General features: G+C 43.9%; 5 protein-coding genes across 6 annotated transcripts in view; 1 reads left to right on the forward strand and 4 right to left on the reverse strand.

Moving 5' to 3' along the window:
* Positions 1 to 1,789, reverse strand: part of txndc15 (thioredoxin domain containing 15) — a 3,361-nt gene extending 1,572 nt beyond the window's left edge. Inside the window, exons 1-3 of the mRNA XM_068731605.1 lie at positions 1,567 to 1,789; positions 659 to 978; positions 106 to 252 (exon numbers count right to left, since the gene is read on the reverse strand). Coding sequence (XP_068587706.1) covers positions 106 to 252; positions 659 to 978; positions 1,567 to 1,663 — 564 coding nt within the window. The 5' untranslated portion in view covers positions 1,664 to 1,789. The remainder of the gene's footprint in view (positions 1 to 105; positions 253 to 658; positions 979 to 1,566) is intronic.
* A 1,132-nt stretch (positions 1,790 to 2,921) lies between these two features.
* On the forward strand, positions 2,922 to 5,382 carry LOC137888248 (tripartite motif-containing protein 16-like). The gene has a single exon (XM_068731604.1). It carries the CDS (start codon positions 3,023 to 3,025, stop codon positions 4,697 to 4,699), a length of 1,677 nt encoding a protein of 558 aa, XP_068587705.1. The 5' UTR covers positions 2,922 to 3,022; the 3' UTR covers positions 4,700 to 5,382.
* A 185-nt stretch (positions 5,383 to 5,567) lies between these two features.
* On the reverse strand, positions 5,568 to 11,023 carry cunh5orf24 (chromosome unknown C5orf24 homolog). Of its 2 annotated transcripts, none has more exons than XM_068731606.1 (2): positions 10,790 to 11,023; positions 5,568 to 9,582 (listed from the first exon to the last, which is right to left on the reverse strand). In XM_068731606.1, exon 2 carries the CDS (start codon positions 9,577 to 9,579, stop codon positions 8,965 to 8,967), a length of 615 nt encoding a protein of 204 aa, XP_068587707.1. In that variant the 5' UTR covers positions 9,580 to 9,582; positions 10,790 to 11,023; the 3' UTR covers positions 5,568 to 8,964. The 2 variants fall into 2 exon arrangements, with proteins under 2 accessions (XP_068587707.1, XP_068587708.1); XM_068731607.1 differs by having other exon boundaries at positions 5,568 to 9,585.
* Positions 11,024 to 12,596: 1,573 nt separating this feature from the next.
* Positions 12,597 to 21,132, reverse strand: ddx46 (DEAD (Asp-Glu-Ala-Asp) box polypeptide 46). Its single transcript, XM_068731766.1, has 23 exons — positions 20,993 to 21,132; positions 20,584 to 20,748; positions 20,273 to 20,395; positions 20,091 to 20,178; positions 19,842 to 20,010; positions 19,499 to 19,761; positions 19,280 to 19,390; positions 19,024 to 19,189; positions 18,706 to 18,826; positions 18,454 to 18,629; positions 17,963 to 18,084; positions 16,801 to 16,879; positions 15,819 to 15,901; positions 15,538 to 15,702; positions 15,286 to 15,448; positions 14,886 to 15,079; positions 14,656 to 14,793; positions 14,359 to 14,508; positions 14,038 to 14,265; positions 13,728 to 13,946; positions 13,467 to 13,611; positions 13,203 to 13,276; positions 12,597 to 13,103 (listed from the first exon to the last, which is right to left on the reverse strand). The coding sequence occupies exons 1-23, from the start codon at positions 21,007 to 21,009 to the stop codon at positions 13,056 to 13,058; spliced, it is 3,207 nt and encodes a 1,068-aa protein (XP_068587867.1). The 5' UTR covers positions 21,010 to 21,132; the 3' UTR covers positions 12,597 to 13,055.
* An 831-nt stretch (positions 21,133 to 21,963) lies between these two features.
* Positions 21,964 to 25,832, reverse strand: camlg (calcium modulating ligand). Its single transcript, XM_068731767.1, has 4 exons — positions 25,529 to 25,832; positions 24,240 to 24,706; positions 24,088 to 24,153; positions 21,964 to 23,819 (listed from the first exon to the last, which is right to left on the reverse strand). The coding sequence occupies exons 1-4, from the start codon at positions 25,662 to 25,664 to the stop codon at positions 23,610 to 23,612; spliced, it is 879 nt and encodes a 292-aa protein (XP_068587868.1). The 5' UTR covers positions 25,665 to 25,832; the 3' UTR covers positions 21,964 to 23,609.
* Between the last annotated feature and the right edge of the window lie 1,668 nt (positions 25,833 to 27,500).

Consider the following 27,500-nt stretch of genomic DNA (forward strand, 5'->3'; position numbering starts at 1 on the left):
TTGCAGAAAATCTGTAACGCAACACAAACACAGAGGTAACCGGAAAATCACTTTATTGCGCTCTTCTCCCCAGAACATTGCATCCTCCTGTTGACGTTTCAGTACCTGTGAAGCGTTGAGGACCTGCACGGCGAAGCTGTCGATCCCTGTGATGTTCCTCTTATCGCAGGTCACCTTGTACGTCTTGGCGGCCTCGGTGGCGTTCTGCTCCTCGGTTGGCGGGATGTCGGCGTTAACTATGTCGAGAGTGATCTGGGGGGGGGGGGGGGGGGGGTAAACACCCAGAGAGAAGTCCACATCAGGCTTCAGAATGACACCACACACACACACACACACACACACACACACACACACACACACACACACACACACACACATATATATAACATCTGAAACTACCACGGACAACATTATTAATCAATTATCAATGTAGCAGAGCTGTTGCTCAACTAATTGACTGACCCAGACAAAGCTTAAGGAAGTCGTTCTGCATGATTTTAGCTTATTACTTTCTGTTTTTTATGGGGGGGGGGGGGGGGGGGGGTTTGGGGGGGGGGGGGGGGGGGGGGGGGGGGGGGTGAGGGTAGGATTACCAGATAATTAACAGCAAGTACATGTAGTACATGTAGTACATGTAGTACATGTCGTAGTGAGTTACCTGCTGCGATGAGTCGTCGCTCGTGTCCTCCATCGACGCTCCTTTAGCAGCCAGAGCCGGTGGATCACACCGGGCGCTGTTCTCGTCGCAAGGCGGGGAGAAGCCCGACCGGTAGTCCTTCACGTTTTTGGGGAACAGGGACTCGATGTCAGACGGGTCGATGGGGGCTTCGGTTCCCATCACGGCATCGGCCATCTCCGCCGTCTTGAACTGCCTCTTCGGCAGAGAGTCCAGGTCTTCTAACTCCACAAATTTGGGGCTGTTTTCCATATCGGACACTGCGTCCTCTGACAGCATGAGCTCCAGGGACTCGTCATTTTCTGAAAAACAAAAAGCAATAATTGATGGGATTCAGTACAGAAGACATCTCTCTGAGGCTATTGAAAGTGTACGACGATGCTAAAGATACGCTTTATTTTTTTTAAAGGTTTCTCTGAAGATGATGTCTTCTTTATAAAAACAGACTCTAATTTGTCTCTGATGTGTTCAGTGACAGATGGAAGTGACATGAAATGGCAATCCAGTCCCGGCTGGTACACCTAGCTAAAGCTAAAGCTAAAGCACTCTCTCACACACACACACACACACACACACACACACACACACAAACAGATCCTTTCAAATCCAGCTATTAAAAAGTGTAACGTTAACGTAACTATACACGTGTGATTAACGTTACACCAGCTCTAATACTGTATGATAATATCCACGAGTGTGATGGACAGGGTTCGTTTGATATCTTGTTAAATCGTGAACACATCACTGAGACAACGAACGAGCTTCTTGAGCATAAAAATGCAATTAGCAGTGCGATACAAAGTTAGCCGTTAGTCAGCGGTAACGGCTAGTCTGCAAGTGTTTTGCTAGCTTAAAAAAAAGAAGAGAAGAAGCTGCTGTCAATCTCTTACCTTGTGCGGTCACAGCCGAGTACTTCAAAACGTCACAATGATAAAACATGAAAAGCAAAACGTACGGGACGTGAAGTTTATTTAAAATCACCGTCATACTTCTTTTTTTTTTTTTTTTTAATGGAGCTAGATTGCAAATATGAACGGCTATCACGACATGGTGAGACGCGACATGATGTTTCTCGTCTCATAGGAAAAGAATGTTTCCGAGCGGTGGCGGAAGAAAATACACGTTGCACCACCGAATTCTGCTTCCGGGCTTTGAGACGACTTCCGGAGTGACGATTTGCGACAACAACAAAAAAAAATGATTGACGTTTATATCTTTTGATTTAACGTTGAAATATACGCCCGTATGTGGCGTGGTTCTCTGTAGTACAACTAGATAGAAATAAATAACTAAAGATATGATTGTCTTGTATCTATACAGAAGGGAAATGACTATTTAACCACTGAAATACACCGCGTAACTGGTTTATTTTCAAGACGAATGAGTAGATTGTATCAAAAGGAAGTCCGTTAGGTCAAGTGATTAATTTAATATTAATTAAATGATTCGCACAGCATAATATATATTTACCTATATTGATTTTAAGGCTGAAATGGTATTGATTTGTGTAATTTAATTAATTCCTGTGTGTTGAATAATATATATATATATATATATATATATATATATATATATATATATATATATATATATATATATATATATATATATATAAGTATCTGTATTTATTTAAATAGACTATTTGGTGTTGTTGGTATCCCCTAACTCACTGGTTCCCATATATTTACTTCCATTTTTATTACATACATGTGCATGTAATATATTGCATGTATGCAATTTTGAATTAAAACAGAATTGTGTTAGATGAATGGGCTTTATTATGTTAAAAATAAAACTACAAAATAAATGAAAGAGTCATGTATGTAAAAATGTATGAATGGATTTGGATTTTTTAGCATCTGGCAAATTAATGTCATAAAAAGTTTTTGTATTGGATATTATATATATTGTATGAGTGGAAGTAGCAGCAATAGTAGTAGTATCATGTTCCATTGGGAACACTGGTTCTCAGAGCATGTATTCTATTATTAAATGTGTAGTTATCTAAAAGGCAGAATGTAACTGACGACTAAAGAAACACTGCAACTCTCAAAGCGCTCCTCTTCCTGGAGTGAAGCACAGCTTGATAACGCCCACATGACTCTATTCACTGCTGGAGGGGAGGTTCCTCCTGCTCAAAGTCTACTCAGCCCAGATATCTGTCGTTCCCTCCCCTTTCACAGATCTGCCAGTTAAAAGATGGATGTAAACACCATGTGATCAACTGTAAGAGCTGAAAGACACAAACACTGCAGATCAGTGGACACACATTGAGGAAATGAGCTCAGCTTTTATCTGGAAACAGAGAGTGAAACTTACAAACACTCGCTGTCGTCTGGAGAAGAAATGGCACAGCAAGAGATTCGGAGGGATCGAGAGAAACGGAGCTGTTCAATCTGTCTGGATCTTCTAAAGGATCCGGTGACCATCCCATGTGGGCACAGCTACTGCATGAGCTGTATTAAAGACTGCTGGGATGAGGAGAACAAGAACAAGAACACGCACAGCTGCCCTCAGTGCAGGCGGAGCTTCACATCGAGGCCTGTCCTGATGAAGAATACCGTGTTAGCAGAGTTAGTGGAGGAACTGAAGGAAATAGGACTTCAAGCTGCTTCATCTGATCGTTCCTATGCAGGACCTGGAGACGTGGCCTGTGATTTCTGCTCTGGGATGAAGCTGAAAGCCTTCAAGTCCTGCCTGGTGTGTATGGCCTCCTTCTGTGAGCAACACCTCCAGCCTCACTACGATGTAGCTCCATTAAAGAAACACAAGCTGGTTGAAGCCACTTTAAAGCTCCAGGAGAACATCTGCTCTCGCCACAACGAGGTGATGAAGATCTTCTGCCGCACTGATCAGCAGTGCATCTGCTATCTCTGCTCCATGGATGATCATAAAGGCCACGACACAGTCTCCGCTGCAGCAGAGAGGGCTGAGAGGCAGACGGAGCTCGGGGCGAGTCGGCAAAAGATCCAGAAGAGAGTCCAGGACAGAGAGACGGACGTCAAGGTGCTTCAACAGAAGGTGGGGGCTCTTAATCTTTCGGCCAATGAAGCTGTGAGGGACAGTGAGAAGAAGTTCACTGAGTTGAGGCGTCTGATTGACAAAAGAAGTTCTGAGGTGAAGCAGCAGATCAGATCCCAGCAGAAAACTCAAGTGAGTCAAGCTGAAGAGCTTGAGGCGAAGCTGCAGCAGGAGATCGCTGAGCTGCGGAGGAAAGACGCTGAGCTGGACCGGCTCTCACGCACAGAGGATCACCTCCATTTCCTGAACAACTACCCCTCACTGTCCCGTCTGAGTGACTCTAAAGACCTACCCAGCGTTGACATCCATCCTCTGTGCTCCTTTAAGGATGTGACAGCGGCGGTGTCGGAGGCCAGAGATAAACTGCAGGCTGTTCTGAGTCAGGAGTGGGGAAAGACCTCTCTGGCAGTGACTGGAGTAGATGTTTTACTGCTTCATGCAGAGACCAGAACCAGAGCTGAGTTCATGAAGTATCATAGTCAACTCACACTGGATCCAAACACAGCATATAAACGTTTGTTATTGTGTGACAGGAACAGAAAAGCAACATTAATGGCAGCAGAACAGTCATATTTGAGTCACCCAGACAGATTTCTTGAAAGGTTTCAGGTCCTGAGTAGAGAAGGTCTGACTGGACGATGCTACTGGGAGGTGGAGTGGAGCGGGACAGTTTCTATAGCAGTTGCATACAAGAATATTAGCAGAACAGGGACCATGAACGAATGTGGATTTGGATTTAATGACAAATCTTGGTCATTAGAATTGTACAGTGGTCGTTATGTATTCAGACATAAAAATACTCGTACTTCAGTCTCAGGTCCTCAGTCCTCCAGAATAGGAGTTTATGTGGATCACAGGGCAGGTACTCTGTCTTACTACAGCATCTCTGAAACCATGACTCTCCTCCACAGAGTCCAGACCACGTTCACTCAGCCTCTCTATGCTGGATTTTGGTTTCCAGGATCTCCTAGAAGCTCTGCTGAGTTGTGTGAGCTCAAGTAGACAGGAGTAGATGATGATTCACCTCTAGACAGTACATGTAGAGGTGTGTCTGCACTGCAGCAATCAAACATAGTGGGTGGGACTGTGGTGATGATTTAAAATAGGATTTAAGTTGTTTTGTTTTCATCAGAGCAATTCACTGTTTGAAATTCTTCTCTTATGTTAAATTTACTAAACATGTTCATTGTATTCTGTGCATTGAAAATAGTGCAAATGCAAAATGTCTGCTGATTACTTTTGTTCATCTTAAAATGTTGTTCATTGAATTTGTTTTTCATTTAAATGGTCTTCTATGTAAAAAAAATAAATCACGAGTTATGTCTGTAAAAATCTGAATTAATGAATTGAAATTGAAATTTTTTAGCATCTGCCAAATGATTGTAATATAAAGAATAGTTATTTTAAGTTGTAGCATATCTTCATGATTAAACGTTAACTTTGTAGTACTCTACATACTGCTGTCTGTGTGCTGCAACTGTACTGATATACAAAAATCACATCGCTTCTTTAAATGATTTCAATGTGAACAAAGAAAATTAACAGTAAAATGTGTTGACATAATCTTACATGTAAAAAACGTTTGTTAATCATCTTTCTTAGAGTGAAGTCAATTGTTTTTGTGAAACATTTCTGAAAAGTTAATGTTCAAAAATCTGCAAATAAATAAATTATGACTATTCTTTAAAAAACGGTGTCACTGTCAGAGTATCAATCTGTCCGTTTCCTACTTAATTCATTTCCAATGAATGTGTTTCTTAAAGATATTTTGTTCAGAGACAAATACTAAAAGACCATCAAATAAGCCCCTCGTGTAAAATTGTGACTCTTTTGCAAACGAAAAACATTTCAAGGCAACATTTCAGCAGAATGTGTTACTTTCAGATTTATTACACAACTTTTGAACATTCCACAACAAGCATGCAGGAATAAATTGGGAATTACGGGAAGCTCTACAGGCTTCACCAATCACACTTCAGGAACAACTTGGCTTCACGTCGTCTCAGGAACACTCCCAATGTGAGGTCGTGTTTTCTGAACTCATCAACAGACCGTGTGTTGATTTAATGCTGATGATGGTGACGGAAGAAAATCACTCAATTATTTAAAAAAAAGAAAAGAAATATATCATAAACTATCAAACCATGTGAACGGATTTAACTTGAAGGATGACAGCCGGAAACGACAGGAGTGTCACTAGATGATCCGTATTATTGAGTCCACTTTAGCTCATCCACATCCCAAAATCATGCCTTCATCTCTCCTCCTTCTCTCCTCCTCAGAGGGTCAGTGCCTCACAGCAAGTGAACAAAATCCACCACAGAAGCAGCATTTTGGACATGAAATCCCCCCAAAAACAGGCTTTTCAGAAAGAAAAACCCCCTTAAAGTTGCAGAAGTTTGTGGGGAACAAATCTTGAAAAAAAAGGAGCGAGACAAGAGACGTATTTGACTCGTCGTAGACGGAGGACAGGTAACGGTGAGCGTCTGTGCGTCTCAGGCAGCCGTGACCGCGACGAGTCAAAATGTCTGCATCCTACCAGCGTGTTTACCAGGCTTCACCTCATCATCATACGCATGTATAGAAGCCTACAAAACCCCGTTCTAACGCAGACACTGTAAATAAAACACACACTTTAATCCTGTCAGCCAGGAAGTTCAAAGAAAAGAAGAAAAGATCGGTTAAATATCAAACATGGCTACATCAGAATTGTACTACTTTCAGAGATAGATAACAGATGATATAAATACGATAAGATGCAACTTTACATCGTCAATGGATATCAATTTACAATGCATTCATTCGATCGCCTCAGATGAGACAATTTAGAGCTTCTTCACCAATTCAAACACTCTTTAATTGGGGCGGTGTTCTTCTAAGTGCTTCGTCGTTTACATTGTACACAGTAACCTGTCGTGCTCAGGCTATTTAGTGACGAGTTTGGAATATTTAGTTAAAAATCAAATGAGCATGAATGCCTACAGTTGAGTTGGTTCTTTGGTAAAGGAGGGTGAAGGCGTGACGTCACTTCAACACAACGGGAGAGAGAAGGCCGTACAAGTACACCAGTAGAAAAATACAACCAGAATAAAAAGTGATCGTATCAAAGTTCCCACGGTACGAGACATATACATACAACAGATTATTGCACCAAATTCAACTATTTCAGATTTCCTTCAGGAGAGAGCAACTCAGTGAAGCTACACGACTCCTTCACTGTCAGGAGTTTGAGACGCTTGTATTTGAATAATACCAAAAAACCCCAACGTCCATCAGATGTGAACGTGAACACGAGACGTATTTGACCACGTGGGATCTACGGTATTCACGGTGCATTAAGAAGCATGTCGTGAGATGACAAATATTAAAACCAACTACATCATCTTTTGTTGTTTTTAAAATTCTGTCTCAAGCCTGTTTGCACTAAATTATTTAACAATACAATTTCACAAAAACACCAGCTTCCCCAACAGTCAGATTAAAAGGGAAATACTATATTAATGTTCCTTAAACAACTAAATAAATAGTAAAATAAAAAATAAAAAAAGATTTGTTAAAGTCAAAACCTGAACGATGTGGAAACAGAAACATCAATACAGATTATTTAAAATCTTTAGTGTGATCACTGTAAACAAATGAGACCATTCGTAGTCTGTCCATCACAGCGTTCAACACCTGTGGTTATTAACCGTTCTTTTCTCATATCTACTAAAAGGAGAAACAGCGCCACCTGTCTGCAAAATGTTGCACCAACACGCAAATGTAAACGGTCTCATTTGTTCATGATTCAGCGTCACAGTGCAAGTCAACATCATATTTGTAAGTGTTTGTTTGACCTGTGAGCAGGAATAGAAATAAGATATTTGAGGCTTTAGTTTTGTTTGTTTTTTGGGGGGGGGGGGGGGGGGTCACACAAATATCACGTCAAATACATGTTTTATTTTTAAAGAGAGCTCGTTTTATCGCCACAACATTAACTGCCAGTCAGAGCTTTGAGCAACACATTCATGTTGATGGTTGTGAATATTAATGGACTCATTTTCTAGGGACAAATGTGACATTAAAGTAAAATAAGTGTCTGTGTTTGGACTTGAAGAAGGTTCCCAGTTTGGAAAGTGTGCCTGTAGATACACAGCTGGGACAGTTCAACTAAACGTGTCTGTAGCAAAGAGAATCAGAAGCGTTCATCGTAAATGTTCTGATTAAATCAAACTCAAACTAATCCCAGACTGTATCTTCTTCTTCTTCTTCTTCTTCTTCTTCTTCTTCTTCTTCTTCTTCTTCTTCTTCAGCTGAGACAAAACTATACATTCAAGTTTTTGGGGGAAATTTGAGAATCTTGTCAAACAGAACAAAATGAGGTTTGGTAGAAAAACAAAAGTGAGTAGTAAAACGTAACAATGTTGGTATCTGTCTGCAGAACTCATGAATGACACCCAGCCAGAGGAACCATCTGTACCAGTGAGCTGCAGCGAGACCGCCGGCGAGAGGGAACCGAGTTTTAGCGTAATGACGAGCGCAACCTGCAAACACCACAGTGCTGTTCATCACAACAATCTGCATGTTGACTCAGTCGCTTTGATGACATTTTGCATGCAAAATAACATGTTGGTGAGGTGACTTCGGTGAGACGGCGCCAGCAAGAGTCCTGTTCTTTTGTGTTGATTCTGGAGCCGAGTGGAGAGAGTTGGACTTCAGCTTTTTTTGGGGGTGCTTGTTGGCCTAAGAGGACGATCTGTACATCTATCAATGAAGTGCCACTGAGCAAGGCACTTGACCCCCCCGACTGTTTGACATGCCTCCCATTTGGTGCTACACGTACCAATTTGCTTTTCAAATTAAAAGAAGAACAGTGTTGCTACTCGTCCCTCTCCTTTGTCTCACACCCTGTGCTGGAAAGCAGATTTCACACAGATGTGGCGATCGGTCTCCTCATAGCAGTCTCCTTTGTTTACAGTAAGAAAACATTTGTAAATGGATGATTCCATCATTGAGTGGTGTTAAAATGCTACATTAAGCACAATAAAAAGAGAGAGTTAAAAGCCCCCTTCCTCAACAAACATATGATATTGTTGTTTTTTCCCGGACAGGGCGGTGTGTAGTGTTGCCCTCCACACACACTGTAGATCTCCAGCAGGAGCACTGGAAACCTAACGCTAATATATTTGGTGGCAGGCACACAGATGACACCAACACGAATAATAGAAAACCTCCTCCTCCCACCCTCACGGCGGACAGGGTGTGCACATGCGTCTCTTATCCGAGCTTCACTCGTTAGCCGTCTTCTCTTTGCAGGAGGGTTCACAGAGGATTTCCTTGTGTGGTAGCGGATAGGGGAAAGCCGCTCCGCTGCAGGTGCTACCATAAGCCAGTTTGTTGAGGCGAGAGAGGCCCTTGATGCTGCCGGGGGGCCGTCCCGGGCTGACCTTGTATCCCGCCGCTCTGGTCGTACCCAGCGGCCTCCCCGGGCTCGTCTTGAACCCGGCAGCTCTGGTGGTGCCGAGCGGCCGCCCCGTGCTGGTCCTGTACCCGGCCAGCTTGGTGGTCCCCAAAGGCCTCCCGCGTCTGCCCGACTTCCCGGCGGCCTTGTTGTTCTTCTTCTTGCCGTCGGCCGGCGCCTGATTGGCGCTTTTGATGTCGGGGATTTTCCCGGGCGAGCCCGCGAGCGCTTCCTGTCTCTGGCACGCCATGGGCTTGTGGCTCTGGGCGGGCAGGACCATGGGAGCCAGCGTCATCTGCAGGGCGGACGGAGGCGGAGGAGGGTAGAACTTGTTGGCCTGGGTGCACAAGTCAAAGTGGGAGGCCGGGTGGTGGGCGTCCTCCGCGAGGCACGACGGCCTGCTGTTCATGCAGAAGTCGCTGCTTGTCACCTGGCGCATCATCTTCTGCTGGGGGGGGGGGGGGGGGGGGGGGTCGGAAATAAGTTGCAACTGTGTTATTATCACAGACAAAAAGAACAGATGTTGAGTCAGTAATGTGGTCTGGGTAGCTTCAATTCCACAATGAAGGCTGATGTCTATATTTTGACACATTTGGGGCTTCAGACCCTCATATTTTTAGGTTGGAGGCTAAACTAGGACCTAGTCTAAAGAAAGCCTAGAGCTAAACCAGCTTGGTCCGCGGCCCTACGCTTCAAACTGTGACGCCCTACGGACCCCGGCGGCACCGCTTTTGGACCCGTCAGGGACGGCGTGTCAGCTGATGATTTTTTTTGGCGTCGACGATGAGTCAAAGCGATTGTGAATCCAGTTCTTGTGACTCTATCGATGCTCGATTGTGTCCCTGTATCGTGAAGATGCTTTCATCTTCCACGTGTGTCGCGTTGTGCTGATTTCCTTTTCTGTGTCGGAGTGTCTTGAACCCTTAACACATGTCTGTGAAGCCACCCCGCTGCATATATTGTATGAGGCCTAGGCTAATAAACACCTTGAGAACAAAGTATAAACCTCATTATAGTGATGCTGAAGTGCCCGTGAGCAACGTGCCGATGGTCTGCAGCTGACCTCTGACCTGGTTGTGTTGGCTTTCGTTACTAGGATCACACACACACACGACAAGAAACCCCGCAATCACAATCAAAGACCGCTCACACACTGAACTGCTCCTTAAATTGCAGCAGCACAATTGTCATAACTTAATTATGAGGCTATAAATAAATACTCGAGTGCTGCTGATGAGACTGTTTTGTTGTTGTTGTTGTTGTTGTCCTCTGTAGGTGTGGACTTTTATTTACTACCACAAACACAACGCAGTCTGTAGTAATATTCATTCACAAAAAAACAAACACAATGCACATGGATTCCGCATTTTTGACGACAAAAGCCGCCCCCCCCCCCCCCCCCCCCCCCCCCATATCCTCTGCATGTCACACTTTGCTACAGTGTAACGTTACAGCCTCGTTTTGGCCCGAATAACGATTTCCAAGAGGAGGGTTTAAAATAGTAACAAAAGAGAAGGAGAGTGAGCGGATATCCGACATGACTGCTTACATTCAGAACACACACACACACACACACACACACACACACACACACACACACACACACATTATTAACCTAAATACACCAACAGCAGCTCTGTGGTTTACTGTACCTCGATTGTTCGCAGATCTCGGTCCAGAAAGGGTTAAAGAGAAAAATGATCTTTCATCCCTTAAAGCGTGAGTCGATCCATTTTCCCAAACATATCGTTTCTCACCACAGGACGTCGGTACATCGGGTTTGCTCCGGTGTGCACGCTAACGTTCACGGTTTAGACGTAGGGGTTTTTGTGTGTGTGTGTGTGTTATTTCCCAGCTCCAGAGGTTTGGATGAGAAACGCAGCCATTTTCCATTAAAATTTAATAAGACTGGAGCGCTGTCTGAGCATGCGCAGAGCACCATAGGAGGCTTTTTCTTTTTTCTCCTTCCCCTCCTGAACCACTTCCACGTCCAAACGTTTTCACTTCTAAATACACAACATTGCTTATTTGCGTTCAGTACAGGTGCAACATTATTTTTTTTAAATGTTGTGTTGTTGTGATGAAATGAAGCCGTAAAGCAGTTTTACAACGCTTACCAAAAACAAGCCCTCCGACGATGATGAATAATATACAAAGGAGAGGCTACTGAATAATTAAAACAGTAGGCAGGAATATATTGAATACCATATTAAATAAATAAATAAAAAAACGAAATATGCATATGAAATAAATCCTGATATAAATGAGGCAATACATTTATAAATACATGTAAATATAAATATATAAATGAGTCAACAGTCTAAAAATCTATTTAAAAAACAACAACATTCATTTCCCACTTCTTTTTATTCTTATATATTAAAATGTATTTATTGTAAATACATGTAAATATAAATATATAAATGAGTCAATAGTAATATATATATATATATATATATATATATATAGTAATACTTTTTTTTAAAATAGGTTTTTATTTTTTGGAAGGACTATTTACATTTTTTATTGATTTATTTATTTCCCACTTCTTTTTATTCCCATCTGTTACATTCATATGAATATATAGGGCTGATTTTAGCTCACAGATTCAGACCAAAGCAACAGAACAAGAATTATCGAGCGCCCCTTGTGGTCCCTCAGTCCGCTCTCCTCCCAGCGAGTTAGTAATAATAATAATAATAATAATAATAATAATACATTCATTTTGTATAGCACTTTAAAAAAAAGATACTTAAAGGCACTTTATATGGTTAAAAACAGAAAACAAAAGTCTGCTAGTGCCGGTAGTGACCCCTCAGTTAGCAGCTGTTGCGATACGGGGCACTGGATTTGAGGAATTCACTGTTTATCAGACCACAAATGAGAGAAGAATTAGCTAGCTAGCGCTCCACCACAGCTAGGAAACTACTTTGCCCAGGGAGGAAAGTGGACAACGGCTATGAAGATGGACCTTCAGTTAGCGGAGAGACCACAGGGGGGCGCTAACTAACTAGCTAGTTAGTTAATTCTTGTGCTGTTGCTTTGGTCTGAGTCCGTTGGCTAACCACGCCGCAAACATTTGAATATAAAAGATGGAGGTGATAAAGAGATGGGAAATTAATGTAAAATTAGGAAACAATATAGACCTGAAAAGCATATTAACACAAAAAACCTGTGTATTTATTTAACTATATTTACTCATTTATATATCTATATTTCCACTCATTTGTATATTTATTGCCTCATTTATTTATTTTAAAGGCATATTTATTCATAAATTAAAGCCCTTCAAAATCGCATGCATGAGACAATTTGTCTAATTTCAGATTAGATTTTAGAGGAAATGGTGCATAGTTATAAAATCATTTTTCAATCAATCATATTTAATTGAATTAGATGGCGTTCCATATGAGTAAACAGTACCCACCAGATTTGTTGGAATAAAACAGCTGGACAAACTTTATTCATTTATCGTTTTATTGTGCGGAAAAAGTAAAAACATCTTTCGTCTGACTGCTTCTTCATAAAGACTATGGTTGGGATGTTGCTTGTACACACAACAGGGTGAAAATCTGACCGGAAAAAAAAAACAAAAACAAACAAGGAAAATAAATTGTGTCTTACATTTAAAAGACATACTGCAGATCGTGATGGTTCAAAACTGCATCAGACATTTTGGTATTTATAGTCTGTAGGTAAAACAAAAATCAAGGTAACTCAAGTGAAGCACAGAGGAAACTAAAGGGGAGGGGGGGGAGTGACAAATATAAACAAAACCTGACGCTCAACTGAGGTAATTGAATGGAACATTATTAAAAATATAGACTAAAATATTCCTCAACCACTTTGATGGAGCTGTAGAGATGACAGGGGACCGCTGGGAGAGGAACCCTCCTCCAGAGAGTCTTTGTTCCGCCTCTACAACACTTTGTACCGGCCTTTGCTCGTCGGCTGGTACGAATTTTGCTGCAAAAAAACAAAACAAGAAAAAGACAATAAGCGCCATCTTTCAAAAGACATTTTAACAACCTGTGTTTCATGCATCAAGAGGAAGAAGATGCTCACTAATCTGATCAGCTCCTCCTTGATTAACCGAGTAATCTCCGTTTTGGCTTTCTGCACAGCCAGTTCATTTGCACCTAAAAAAAACAAACAAAAAAACACAACATTCATAAAACAGAATTTAAAGCTCTAGCAAACACATAGGAAATAGGAGTGAAATCAGAGCCCAGAGGTAGTTAGAAGGATGATAAAAGAAAGAGTGGGAGTCACATTTTTAATGAGTGAAATCTCTTAAAATTAGCACAAAAAGAATTTCGCGACACCTACTTTCAATAGCCAGGTAGATCTTGCGTTCCCCCTCCTTGGGCTCTTTGCCTGGAGGGAAATAGGTTCCTCTGATGGTGATGGCGGCTTCAGAGTATTCACCGATCCTCTGCAGAGCTTCTTTAGACGTCACCTTCCACCTGGCCGTCTGCGGAGGAACAAAATGAGGAAATCACAATTTTGCCATCAGTTGTTATGTTGCGCTGCGCGTTGAGTTCCTACGTGAACGCGCAAGAATCTGCCGAGCATCGGTGCGTCGCTGACCTGAGGGAAGTCGTTGATCTCCAGCTCCTCCTCGTATCTCTTGACGGTCTCGGCCTGTTCGGCCGCCTGCCGCTCCTCCTCCAGCTTCTCCACGGGGGTGTAGTTCAGCTTGGCGTTGATCTTCTCCGCCAGCTGCTCCGCGATGGTCTTCGCCGACACCGAGGGCGTCATGATGGTGCCGCCCCGGAGGATGGCGTTGGTGGCCTGCTGCATCACGTCCTGCGCATGGAAAACAACAAAAAAAAAAAAACAGTTTGACTAAGTACAACACAAGATGATTTACAGACATTTTCCTCTCTGTGCGACGTACCTGAGCCTCGGCGCCCAGGTTCTTCTGAGCGTTGATCTTGAGCGCCAGCCTCTTGGCCATCTCCAGTTTCTGGATGTTTCCAGCAGATGGGGGCCCGAGGCCCGGCATCCCTCCGGGGACCGCCGCCGAGGAGGCGGCTGCTCCCGCGGGACCGGTGGCCGATCCGGGAGCCGACAGATCCTTCACCCTCTTCTTGGAGTTGAACATGCTCTCGATTTGCTCCTCGATCTGAGGAAGGTGAGGGAAAAGTACGGCGTGAGACGACGCTTCCCGCGGGCATGTTGCCGATGCCGTGAACATTTGAAATCGCACGCGACTCACATCCAGCGCTCCGTCCTCGTCGTCAGAGTCCTGCAGTCCGAGAGCAGCTTTCTGCAGCTTCTTTCTCTCATTGGCCAAAGCGTGTTCGGTCTCGTCAAACTTGAAGCCTTTTCCTGAGAATCCGCTACTGCTCTTAATGGTCTTACCCTCCTGCAGGACGGGAAAAACTAAATACATTTAATTCACACCTAGACCATTTTCTAAAGCGGCACACTAACTTTCTACAGCACCTAATTGGGTCTACTTGCTAATTGAGACGCAACACACCGTCCCCGGGTTTCCCCCCCCTCATCTCACCGCTTTCTGTTGGTCTTTGAAGGAGGCCCAAAGCTGCTCCAGTTCAGGCGGCACAGAAGAGCCGGACAGCTCCAAAGCTTTGATGATATCTCCAGCATAGCGAACCTGATCCTCCGTGATGAAGGTGTAGGCGAAGCCCTAGGAAGAAGGAACGAGAAATTTAAAAAAAAAAAAACCTTTGACACACTCGAAACAACGCAAATTCAGTTGTTTTTTTTACAGTAACGGACCTTGTTGCCTGCTCGGCCTGTGCGCCCGGCCCTGTGGACGTAGTCCTCGTAGTGGTTGGGACAGTTGTAGTTGACCACCAGGATCAGCTGCTTGACGTCCAGCCCTCTGGCCGCCACGGAGGTGGCCACCATCAGACGGCACGCTCCGTTCTTAAAGTCGTTGATGACGCTGTCCCTGTCGTACTGGTCGATTCCTAGGAGGACGGCAGGTAGAAGGGGCCGTTAAGAAGACCAAACCCTAGACACGAGTTACGGTACGGCAGCACTCGGAGCTGTGGAATGAATGCATTTATTGCCAACAACAAACCCGGAATTTTGGATTACTTAAAAACATTCAAATTGTAGCAAAATCCCACCGGCACCCGGTTGTAATCAGTGCATCCCAAATGTGGTTCCATACCTCCGTGCAGGGACATGCAGGGGTACGAGGCCTTCATCAGGTCCTTCAGCAGTGTGTCTGCGTGCTCCTGTTTGTCCACAAAGATGATGACCGAGCCCTTCTCCTGGTAGTGACCCAGGATCTCCAGCAGCTTCAGGAACTTTTTGTCCTCTTCTATCACCAGCTAGAGAAACAAAGAAACGGGAGACGGTGAGAGGCGAGTCCCCGTCTAGATACCGGGCAGAAGCCAGAGACGGAGCGTAGACGATTTACCACGTGTTGCTCCACATCGGAGCAGACGACACTGCGGCCTCCCACCTGGACCTCGATGGGCTTGCCCAGGATCCTACGAGCCAGCGCCTCCATGGCTCTGGGGAAGGTGGCCGAGAACATGACGGTCTGGCGGTCTGGACGCACGTTGTCCACGATGCGCATCACCTGGTGGAGGAACCAGAACTTTGTCCGCTCATCTTATTGTTGTTTTTTTAAGTCGACTCAAGATTTACCTGGTCGAGGACAAGCCCTGGTTGTAACGTTTTAAAATCGACACCCACCTGTGGCTCAAAGCCCATGTCGAACATCCTGTCTGCTTCGTCCAACACCAGATACGTAGCTCTGCGCAGGTTGGTGACTCGACCTACACACCACAGGAGAAGGAGCGCGAGGGAGAGGCGGTTAACTTTGAGAAGAGCCAGTCCTCATACGCAGTCTGCCTTCTTCAAACTAACACGAATCAAAAACACAGAGAACCTTTTTTTTCTCCCGGGGGTATTAAGACTACTTGACATTACTCGGAAAAACAAAACGAGGCATCGTTACTTCACAACATTGGTTTGTGGACTAGTTTCAAGTGGCCGGGGTTTGAATTGGACTACGTGGTTGTACAGTGGTTTTGTTTTTGGGCTGTCTGTGGTCTTGCGTACCATCTCAGGGGAATGAGGGACCTGTAAAAGTCAGAAAACATCCTCAAGATACAATACAAGAGACGGCGCCACCATCAAGCATTATCTGACCGAGCGCCTTCTCACCTACAAGGGAAACATATTACAGATTACCTCGCATGTGTGGAAACAATAAAAACCCATATATTATAATAACAGATTTACACAATGAAACTACTGCTTCTTTCTGAACACTGGCTCTACAGCGCGCTCATCGCAGCGCTTTCATCGTCTCGGGCTCGGAGTCTGAAGAACCACGGAGGCAGCACCGGGTCCACCTACCTGTACTCGGAACCGATCTTCAGGAAACACACACACACACACACACACACACACACACACACACACACACACACACACACACACACACACAGCCAGCCAGCCAGCCAGCCAGCCAGCCAGCCAGCCAGCCAGCCAGCCAGCCAGCCAGCCTTGGCAAAAAATGACTGATCAACAGTTTAGTAAGTGGTACTGACTGGGTTCATTATGCACTTTTGTCATATTGTAACATTCATTCCATGCAAAAGAAGAAGAAGCCCCCCACAATGCATTGCAACCCTACAAGAACAAAGAAGTGAGAGGGTCAGAGTCTCACCGCTGTTGGCCCCCAACATGTCGATCATTCTGCCCGGTGTGCACACGATGATCTCAGCGCCTCTCTTCAGCTCAGCGATCTGGAAGACGACAACGACGACAACAACACCGACTTAAAGCCACGTCGTCATAGCGGCGCAACGCAGGATTGCCCAGTTTGTAGCTTCATAAAGCTTCTTCTCCTGACTCTGTTCAGTGTTTCATTCAACTCTCTATTTCACACAATGTCAAACTTTTCCTTTAAGAGAGAGACTCTCAGGTCACAGCTGCCCAAAAAAAAAAAAAAAAAAAAAAAAGAATTGAAGAGATTTAAAAAGGAAAGTCTATCTTCAATGAAAGGAGAGAGAACCAAAAGAAATAAGAGCAACTTATCAGGCAAGGAGTGGAGTTGCTCTTTAGCACAGATAATGAAGCTATAAATGAGCAGCAGGAGAACAAACAGGACGTGATGTCCAACTGTGTGGAAGCATAATGTTCTACAGAGTCCTTCTGCTCGGGTCTTTGATCGAGGACCGCTACGTATTATTGAGCAGTGTTTACTTCTACTTTGCTGCTGTGTTAAATGGACTTAGATTAAAAAGCAAGTAAATTAAAGCCTTTGGGGAAATAAAAAAAGAAAAGAACCGGCAACATTAGTGTGTCTGTGTGTGAGAGACACAGAGAGAGAGAGAGACAGAGACACAGAGAGAGAAAGAGAAAGAGGGAGAGAGAGACAGAGACAGAGAGAGGGAGAGACAGAGACAGAGAGAGCGAGAGAGAAAGAGGGAGAGAGAGACAGAGACCGAGAGAGGGAGAGACAGAGAAAGAGAGAGAGAAAGAGGGAGAGAGAGACAGAGAGAGACCGAGATGGAGAGACAGAGACCGAGAGAGGGAGAGACAGAGACAGAGAGAGGGAGAGAGAGAGAGACACAGAGAGAGGGAGACGGAGACAGAGAGAGAGAGGGCGAGAGAGAGAGAGAGACAGAGAGAGAGACAGAGAGAGAGAAAGAGAGAGACAGAGACAGAGAGAGAGAAAGAGAGAGACAGAGACCGAGAGAGACAGAGAGGGAGACAGAGACAGAGAGAGAGACAGAGAGTGAGTGAGTGAGTGAGTGAGTGAGTGAGTGAGTGAGTGAGTGAGTGAGTGTGTGTGTGTGTGAGTGTGTGTGTGTGTGTGTGTTCACCTGTTCGCTGATGCCCGTGCCTCCATAAACACACACCACCCTGAGTCCCAGCTGCTTGGAGAACTTCTTACACTCCTTGGTGATCTGCAGAGCCAGCTCTCTGGTGGGAGTCATGATCACAGCTGTGGGAGGAGCATCAGGATGAGGAGAGAGAACAAGCTTCCACCTTCTACCAGTTTGAGCTCTTAACTTTCCACAATAAGATCTAAAGATTTGACACCATGTATTTGCATAACACTGACTTCAACGACCGTTACGGTAGAAATGCTGGTGAAGAATGACTGCCGGTGGGTCATTATGAGTGGAAATGGATTCTATTTTAGTCTTCCTCTGACCTACATTTGAACCAAGCCTCTGAAAAGAACACGAGGAGGACATCACAACTTCCCCCTGCCTCTTTCTATTTAAATGTACTCAATTAAAACAGGAAATATTTCTGTAAATGTTACCGACGGCTCGAGGAAGTCTATCAAACGATATCTATTCCTTACAGATTGGTCCCTCGGACTCCTCCAGGGGCCTCTGGTCCATGATGTGCCGGAACATGGGCAGCAGGAAGGCGATGGTTTTCCCGCTGCCGGTCTTAGCGATGCCGATGAGGTCTCGGCCCGTCATGATGGCGGGGATGGCCTGGGCCTGGATCGGGGTGGGCTTATCGTAGCCGTGCCTGAGCACATAAGCGAGGAATAAAATAAATGCGAACATGAAGCGCACATTATTTCGGTACCGGCGGTCAGACTCACTTCTTCATAGCGGCGAGGATCTTCATCGACACGCCACACTGCACCCAGGTCTTGATGGGTTTGGGACAGCCCTTCCCTTTGACCGTAATGCCTTCCAGCTCCAGCCTGTAGGCGTTCACGTCTGTGTCGATTCAAAACCGTCGGGAGCAGAGAGGCGTCAGTGAAGGTTCACAAAGACACGCATTCTGAACGGCAGCAGTGGAAGGTTCTCAGGGGAATACAGGTCTGCTGTAAAACCTGAACTTCAACTTATTGAGTAAACTTAAATTGGACTTTGCTACATTTTTCCTGCCGTGTGGTTTTCGGTTTGTGACTGACCTTCTGGAGTCATCCTGGCGAGCTCAGGGACCTCCACGTAGAAGTTTCTGCGGTACGTCTCGTACTGGATCTTGCCGTGGTCAACGGGCTCCAGCACCTTCCTCTGTTTGGTCTGAAAGCCCGTCAGAGCCGTCTGCAGATCCACCTCCTCCTCCTCCGACGAGTACTGTCAAAACACATCGGTTACATTCGGGACCGCCGGCAGCGTGTTCCGTCCAGAGTCTAAAGACCAGGTTTAAAAAAAAAAACAACTCACTTCCATAGCGTCCTGGTCGTTCTCCATCAGCTCGCCCTTCTTCTTGTGAGTGTTGGGTCCTTTCTTGGTTTTAACAACTGTCATCACTTTGGTTACCGTCATTGCTCCTTTCTGTTAAAAGAGGAGGAAAGAGAAACATGACTAAACATCACCAACACTAGAAGATAAGCTGAAAGCCACAGATGGAAGGTGGTCGTTTTTCCCCCCCTTCAAGCTCACCTTATCGTTTCCTTTCATGGCTCCCATGTTGAACTTCTTCACCTCCTGTTTCACCTCCTCCATGTAGGCGTCCAGGGGGTCCACGTCATCCTCCTCGGCCTGCTGCTCCATCGGGGTCTCGCTCTCTTTCTCCTTCTCCTCCTCCTCCTCCTCTTCCTCTTCTTTCTTCTCCTCCTTTATCTCCTTCTCTTCACTCTCCTCCTTCCCTTCCCCGTCTTCGTCGTCGTCTCCCTCCATCGGAGCGGAAGTGTCCTCGTCGTCGTCTGAAATGAGGAGTCAATTGTGAGGCTCTGACGGTGAGTTACCTGTTAAGTGATCAAGCTGCGCTGGTTGTATTCCTCACCTTCGTCATCCTCCAGGCTCCACTTCTTGCCCTGCTTCATCTCCTCCAGCTCCCTCTTGATCTCTCCGATGTTTTCGATGGCCTTCTTCCTCTGCTCTTCCCTCCACTTCTCCACGCGCTCCTTCCTCTTCCTCATCTCCTCCTCCAGCTTGTTCTGGTCAAAGTCTTGCTGCACAGAGAGAAAGATCGGAAACATTGCTCCCACCTTCTCCTTTTCAGGTTAGCAAGAACAGAGGATGTGGTACTTACATCCTCCACCTTCTCATCCTCCTTCTCCTCTTTAACCTTTTTCTTTTCGGATAAAGGATCAACGTTGTCCTTCTCCTTGCTCCTGGACCTGAAATAGAATAAAGAAAAAACAGCAGCATGGTTTTGGTTACCAGAGTGTCTTGAGATGTTTGATTGTATATTTTTTTTTAAAGAAGTCTCACTTTTCATCCGGCCTCCTGCTCTTGCTGGGGCTCCCAGACCTGGACCTCCGTGCTCGGCTCCTGCTGCCGGACCTCCTCCTGTCTCGGCTTCTGGACCTCCTCCTCTCTCTGCTCCTGGAGCGCCTGGACGGCAAAAAGGCAAAAAACATGCGACGTGCAAACACAGGAGGGAGAAAAGCATTGTTCTCTTGTCACTTCAAAGAGTATGTTGCATACTCGGACAAACGATGACTGAAAGCGTGGATTTCAGACCCTGCTAGTTGTTTATTCCATGATCTAGTTTTGATTGGTGCTGCAGCTAAAACACCCACCTGACTCGTTTCCTGTCTCTGGACCGGGACCTGCGGCGGTCCCGGCTCCGCGAGCGCTCCCTCCTGGTCCGGTCTCGGTCGTCTTTCTTGGATCGTTTGTCCGGTGATCGACTCTTGGATCGGCTGCCTGAACGACCCCGAGACGTGGACCGCTTCCTGTAGTGTCTGGGGAACCCAAAAACAGCACAAAAATAACCACGTCAGCCGATAAACTGTTGATGGGAAACTACACTCACACAAAAAACACTTTTTAATTCATATATTCCGCCGATATACGAAGATGAACTGTTGGTTTATTTACGTGCTAGCATCTGTAGGTTTTTAGCTAGCATGCTAATTGAACATTACAACGACTAGCTTAAGTTTAGCAGTCGCGAGAGTTTAAATTAACTCGATAATTCAGACATACCTCGACTCACGTCCCATTGGTACTCAACAAGGCTGTTTCTAGTAAATAAATAAAAAAGAAACAGTTCACAGATCACGACGACTCTAGTGCGAATGGAGGGTTGTTTGTGTGTCTGTGAACCCGCACGTTAGAAAACTGCGACAGCTAAAAGTTCACGAACTCGTGCGGGTTGAACAGCGTAGCGCGCCACCGTGTGGTGGGAGGTCAGAACTACAGGAACTCGTACGGAAGCCTGAGTGACGTTACAGGTGTCGCGAAAATAGAAACACATTATAACCAACACACCTGTTCCCATTTAAACTGAAATATTTAAATGTATGATGACGAATCTGAAGACATTTTAATTTTGGGTAAAAAAAACAAAAACGTTTGGAAAAGTGATCTTGGAGGTTACTGCAATATGTTCTTACACTTATATAAGGTAGATTAAGGTAATAATAGTCGTAGTAAAATAGTGAGGAGTAAGAAGTTTGAAGAGTTGGTCTATTTTTGTTATGCATTAATATACAAACCTTTTTACTTTTTATTGTATTATTTCGTCATAACTTTTAACATTCATTTTATTACTTTTCAAGGCTTTTAAGTAAAGTCAATGTCATCCATAAACCAATATCACAAATTTGCCTTAAGGAGGTTTACGCTGCATATGACACTATGCAAAAACAGTATGTTAATAAAGCAAAAATAAAAAATACTGATTACAGTGAAACACTCCTTCAAATATCCTGCATTTACAAAATATATCTCGATACGTAAAATGATCCTGTATATTATAATAAAATTGATGTTTCCGATCTGACAAAATGCGACAACATGTTCAACAACAATACTGAATAATTGTCCAGAACTGGGAACATTTTCTTTATTTGAATATGGTGGTAAAGAGCTACAGAACTACGCAAATAAAATCAGAAAGTACCGATAAAATCATCTCAAGTCTCTAAATAAAGTGAGAGTCAAAACAGAGGATGTCACACAAGTAGTATTTATTTGGTATGAACTGTCCGGTTATTTGTATAGTTGCATGTTTTTTTAATCTGAGACCGTTTACGTCATGTTAACACTGAATCTGTTACTGAAGTAAGACACTGTAAACATTATCAAAAACAATCAAGTAGGTCAGACGAGTCTCAGGATAAATCACATCAATTCATCTACATGAAGAACAAAACAAGAAGAAATTCACATTAATAAATTAATTTGTATGAAATCAGAAGCATGGAGAGAGAGAACACTACAGCACAGAAGAAGAGAGTATATATATTTATATATATATATATATATATGACGTATGAATATGAATATGAATGAGGCTCGGACCAAGCGAAGCTGGACACGTTACTAGAATTACTCAACACAGACAAACACGCAAAGTAACAACCGCTGCAAATGAATTTGGCATTTGCAGCGGCAGCACTTCCCGGTAAAAAAAAAAAAAAAACACTCCCGCCGAAATTACACTTTTCATCACAAACACCGCATAAAGTTTACTGCGTTTTTTAAGCTCGTAGCCGTGAAATAATAATAATACTAATACTAATAATAATACTAATAATAATAATAATAATACTACTACACTCCACATCCGAGGGCTAAATGCTTCCTCTGGTGGATCCTCCTGAACGCTCGGTGACAGATCGTAAGATTTAAAGCACTAAATCATCAGGAACTGGATAAGATCAACGCATCGTATTTAACCTCTAAGGTTGTCGCGTGTGTGTAACCGTTCCGGATGCTTTCGACACGCTAAACGCGACACGTTTCGAGTTTGAAGGCGATCCAGAACAATGTGTCTTTTGTCCTCAAAATCATGGACTGTACGTCCTGTTTCTAGGTCTCCGCGTTTCAATCCAGCTGATGTTATATGAGGCAAAGAAAAGGGCCAAAAACAAATATCAAAAGCTTTACGTCAGAATCCTGAGAATAAAGTCAGAAATAAATCCCAGAAGACACTTTTTTTTTTCCTTTTCTTCAAATGGTGCAAAACCTCAAGAGCTTACAAATGCTATGAAGCGTCACCTTTAAAGGCTGCCGTTATCATCACACGTTATCTTTATCTTTATGTGAACGTTACGGCCCGGAGCTGGAGTTGGGCGATAAACTACCTCCTGCCGAGTCCGCGTCCCGTTAGCTGCTCAGCGAACGCAACATCCTTTTTAGCGAACCTGCTTTTTAAAGCGAGACTGTGTCGCCTGTGAAGAATAAATAACATTACGTTTCTTACCAATGGAAAAAGCTAAAAACAGCAATTTAACACGGCCGGAGACTTTGCAGCCTCATTAGCATACGCATCAATATCAGAACGGTGGTTTAACCCGTCCGTAAGTAAGTTAAAGTGAATCTGCGGTTGCCGGGGGCGATGATGAACCGCACTGGTGTTCACTCCGGGGAGTCTGACATTTATTTCTATTTGTAAATATCACGCGGTACGATTAATGCCACTGTACGTCGTTTCACAAGTTCAGCTCAGAGGGAAAAAAACAGTAGTCTCTGGTCACGTGTAGCTTAGCATTAGTGGAATCCTGGACGCGCGACCGTAAGGCAGCGAGGACTCGTCGTCAGACAGAGGGAGTAGGGGGGGGACAAGGGGGGGGGGGGGGGGTTATGTGTTTTTGTTTTACTGAGATCCTGGCGGTCCATCGGTCTCCGAGCCCACGAGCAGCAGGATCTCGTGCGAGAGGATGAAGGTGAAGAAGTAAACGCAGAGGTCCGCGAAGACGTCGCCCATCCTCCGGTAGGTGTCCATGGAGCGGTTGATGACCTCGGCCGGGATGCCGGACAGCAACAGGGCCGCCGTCAGCACGGTGGTCTGAGCCTTCTTCTCCACCTGGAGGAAGAGGAGCACAACGCAAAGAAGACGCTGTGACGCAAAAGGCTGCAAGTCACTGCGTGTCGAGTCCCTGAGGACGAAACTGGTGGTGAATCCGAGCACCAGAGTCCCTTTAGAAAACCTCTCATTTTATTGCGGCACAGGTCTGACAGTCCTGGTTTTGGTTCCCCATCCGTTTCCTGGGTCTCTGCGGGAGTCTGAGCTGAGGTTAAATTTGAGTCTGTAACAATGGGAGAGGGCTCATGAAATATAAACACAAACTCACCTTTGGAAAGTATTTGGACAGCCCCATGTAGGCCAGTTCGAGGGTCAGAAACGGAGCAAATATTGACTGGAATGAAAGAATTACACAGAAGAAAATCATGTTTCTGGTAGTCAGATGCATTACTAATGAATATGGGTTGATGTCAGACTCACCAGAAACCTGCAGACAAAACCCCGGACGAAAACCGCGAGGAGGACGCTGCCGATGATCCGGAAGATTCTGAAGGGATCGAACTCCTCGACCTCGGGCGCTCCGTCCTGGGCCGGCTTCTCGTTGGCCAGCTGACCCCGCAGTTTCATCGCATCGTCAAAACGGGACAGGTACTTCTGGAGGCCTCGGCGCGGGGAGCCGCCGAGGTCGTCCGGCGCCCGCTCCCCTCTCGGCCTCTGTCGGATCCCCCCGGCGTCGTCTTCCAGGGAGCCTCCCGGCGGCTCGCCGCAGTCCGGCAGCGGCGAGCCCCTCCTCTCTGGCGTGGCACCGTGGGAGCGGCTGCCGAGCCCCGAGGACTCTGGCGGGAAGGGGGACGGTCTCTGGGAGGAGGAGGAGGAGGAGGACCACGGCTCCGTCCGGTCGAGATCGAGGTGGAAGTGGGGTTCTGCTGGACGCAGGAGCGTCCCGGCTGAGGGTGCAGGACAACAGCAGATTTAACTAGAGCTGAAAGTCCATTCATGGTTCAACATTGATCGGTTACATTGAGCACCTGAATGGACAGATCTCATCTATAGCATTTGTTCTTTCTTATTTTTCTTGATCATTTAATCATTTATTTAAAAATAAAAATAAAAGTCAGCTGAATGTTGAAACACAACCACCACAATGTTTTAGAATTCAAGATGGCGTATCCAAAATGTTTGTTTTGTTATGTGGTCTAATTCTACCCAGATCTGATCCTATTCTACCCAGATCTGATCCTATTCTACCCAGATCTGATCTTATTCTACCCAGATCTGATCCTATTCTACCCAGATCTGATCCTATTCTACCCAGATCTGATCCTATTCTACCCAGATCTGATCCTATTCTACCCAGATCTTCTACCCAGATCTGACCCTATTCTACCCAGATCTTCTACCCAGATCTGATCTTATTCTACCCAGATCTTCTACCCAGATCTGACCCTATTCTACCCAGATCTTCTACCCAGATCTGATCCTATTCTACCCAGATCTTCTACCCAGATCTGACCCTATTCTACCCAGATCTTCTACCCAGATCTGATCCTTTTCTACCCAGATGTGGTCTTATTCTACCCAGATCTTCAACTCACTCTGATGTGTAGTGATGCGAGTATGAATGTAAAGCTGCGTACTGAAATGTGCACGACGGTAATGTGCTGACTAGTAGCTCAAAACAGCAGCAGCAGCAGCAGTAAGACAAGGCGCGTGAGGCGGTCTTCAAACACCGATGCGGTGAAAAACCGGGATCAGCTGTGACGTCATACCGTTGTTCTCAGACTCGGTTTTGGTGAAGCCCACGATCCTGTTCATCCTGTCCTCTGAGTTCATGAGCAGCTTCCTCCTCCGGATCTCTGCCCTCCTCTGCGCCGCCGACAGAGAGCCAGACTCTCCGGACTCCATGTTTTAAATAGAATGAATCAGCAATCGACTACAAAGTATATTCACTAAACATACATATATACATATACATAAATATATATACAGCGATTCAACGGCAACAACACAAAACCGCACAAACCCCCCAGGATCACCGCGTTACACGGAATGAGTGCGAGCGTTGTTTGAGGACAGAGGACGCACAGTGATGACGACACCAACGGGGATTAAAAAAAAGAAAGAAGCCCTCGACGCTGACTTGCGTCGAGGGTATATATATATATATATATATATATATATATATATATATATATATATATATATATATATATATATATATATATATATATATATATATATATATATAGATATATATATATATATATGTATATATCTATATATACACGTATATATATATATATATATATATATATATATATGTATATATACGTATATATATATATACGTGTATATATATATATATACGTATATATCTAGATATATATACGTATATATATCTATATATATATATAGATATATATACGTATATATATATATCTATATATACGTATATATATATATATACATATCGTATATATATATATATATACGTATATATATATATATATATATATATACGTATATATCTATATATATACGTATATATATATATATACGTATATATATATATACGTGTATATATACGTATATATATATACGTATATATATATACGTATATAATATACGTATATATATATATACGTATATATATATATATATATACATATATATATATATATATATATATATATATACGTATATATATATATACGTATATATAGATATATATATACGTATATATATACGTATATATATATATACATACGGCGGTGCAGGTGATGGTGTCTCAGTGACTCGCCTTTTAAAGCTCGTCTCATCCTATGTCATCATATGTGCTTCTATGTTGACTGAATGGAAAGTACATCAACTCATTTGGGGTTTATCTCACTCTGATAATTGTCAGAGTGAGCATAGGAAACAGGTTGTAAGAGCAGAAACTGCAGTAACTGTTGGAGGAACATCCTGTTCAATAAACGCCAGACAGGAACCTCCATAGAGGAGGGTGTTAATGTACTCTGCTCTCATTACGATGTCCTATAGGTCCATATTCATGATGTTTTTTATGAAAGATCAAATGCGTTGAAATCACGTCTTTCACCGGCCAGCGTAATATGACTTTGGAGAAATAGGTTCAAAGTAACTCGTGTCTCTCTCAACCTACAACTGAACAAACCATCAATATTTTAAAAAACAAATTGGGAGTTTTGTGACACGTTGCTGTTGTAACCGCGTTTCAGCCGGTTGAAAAGACGCTCACCGGGTTATCTGGAGAGGACAGCTTCAATCGGAGACAAAGTCATCTAGATGTCACGTATGAAATAACAGCCATTACAGCCTTTTTCTAAGTATTTGGACAGAGTAAACTCAATAAGCCAGAAGAAAGTCACCAAGCAACAAAAGAAGTTCAAGTTGTCATAAATCATCTAAAAAAAAAAAAGTCCCGACATTATCGGCGCAATATCGACGGCCCGGCTTTTTACCACGGCAACAATTAGGTAACTTAGAGATGATTAATACAAATTAAAATGTATATTTATAGCTTTCAACGCAAAATGATCAGGTGTGTCGCGGTCAGTGTGAGGCGACCGTTGATCACCTGCACACTTTTTAAAACATAATTTAGTCGACACCTGAAATCTACTCTGTACAAAACAGGCTATTTTTATTTTTTATTTTTTATTAAAGACAATTTTGTGCATGAAGGCCAAAACACATCCGTCTGTTCCTAGATACAGTTTT

This window comes from Cebidichthys violaceus, unplaced genomic scaffold (genome assembly GCF_023349555.1).
Source record: "Cebidichthys violaceus isolate CVI_PGR_0920_01 unplaced genomic scaffold, fCebVio1.0.p SCAF_53, whole genome shotgun sequence".
NCBI classification, from domain to species: domain Eukaryota; kingdom Metazoa; phylum Chordata; class Actinopteri; order Perciformes; family Stichaeidae; genus Cebidichthys; species Cebidichthys violaceus.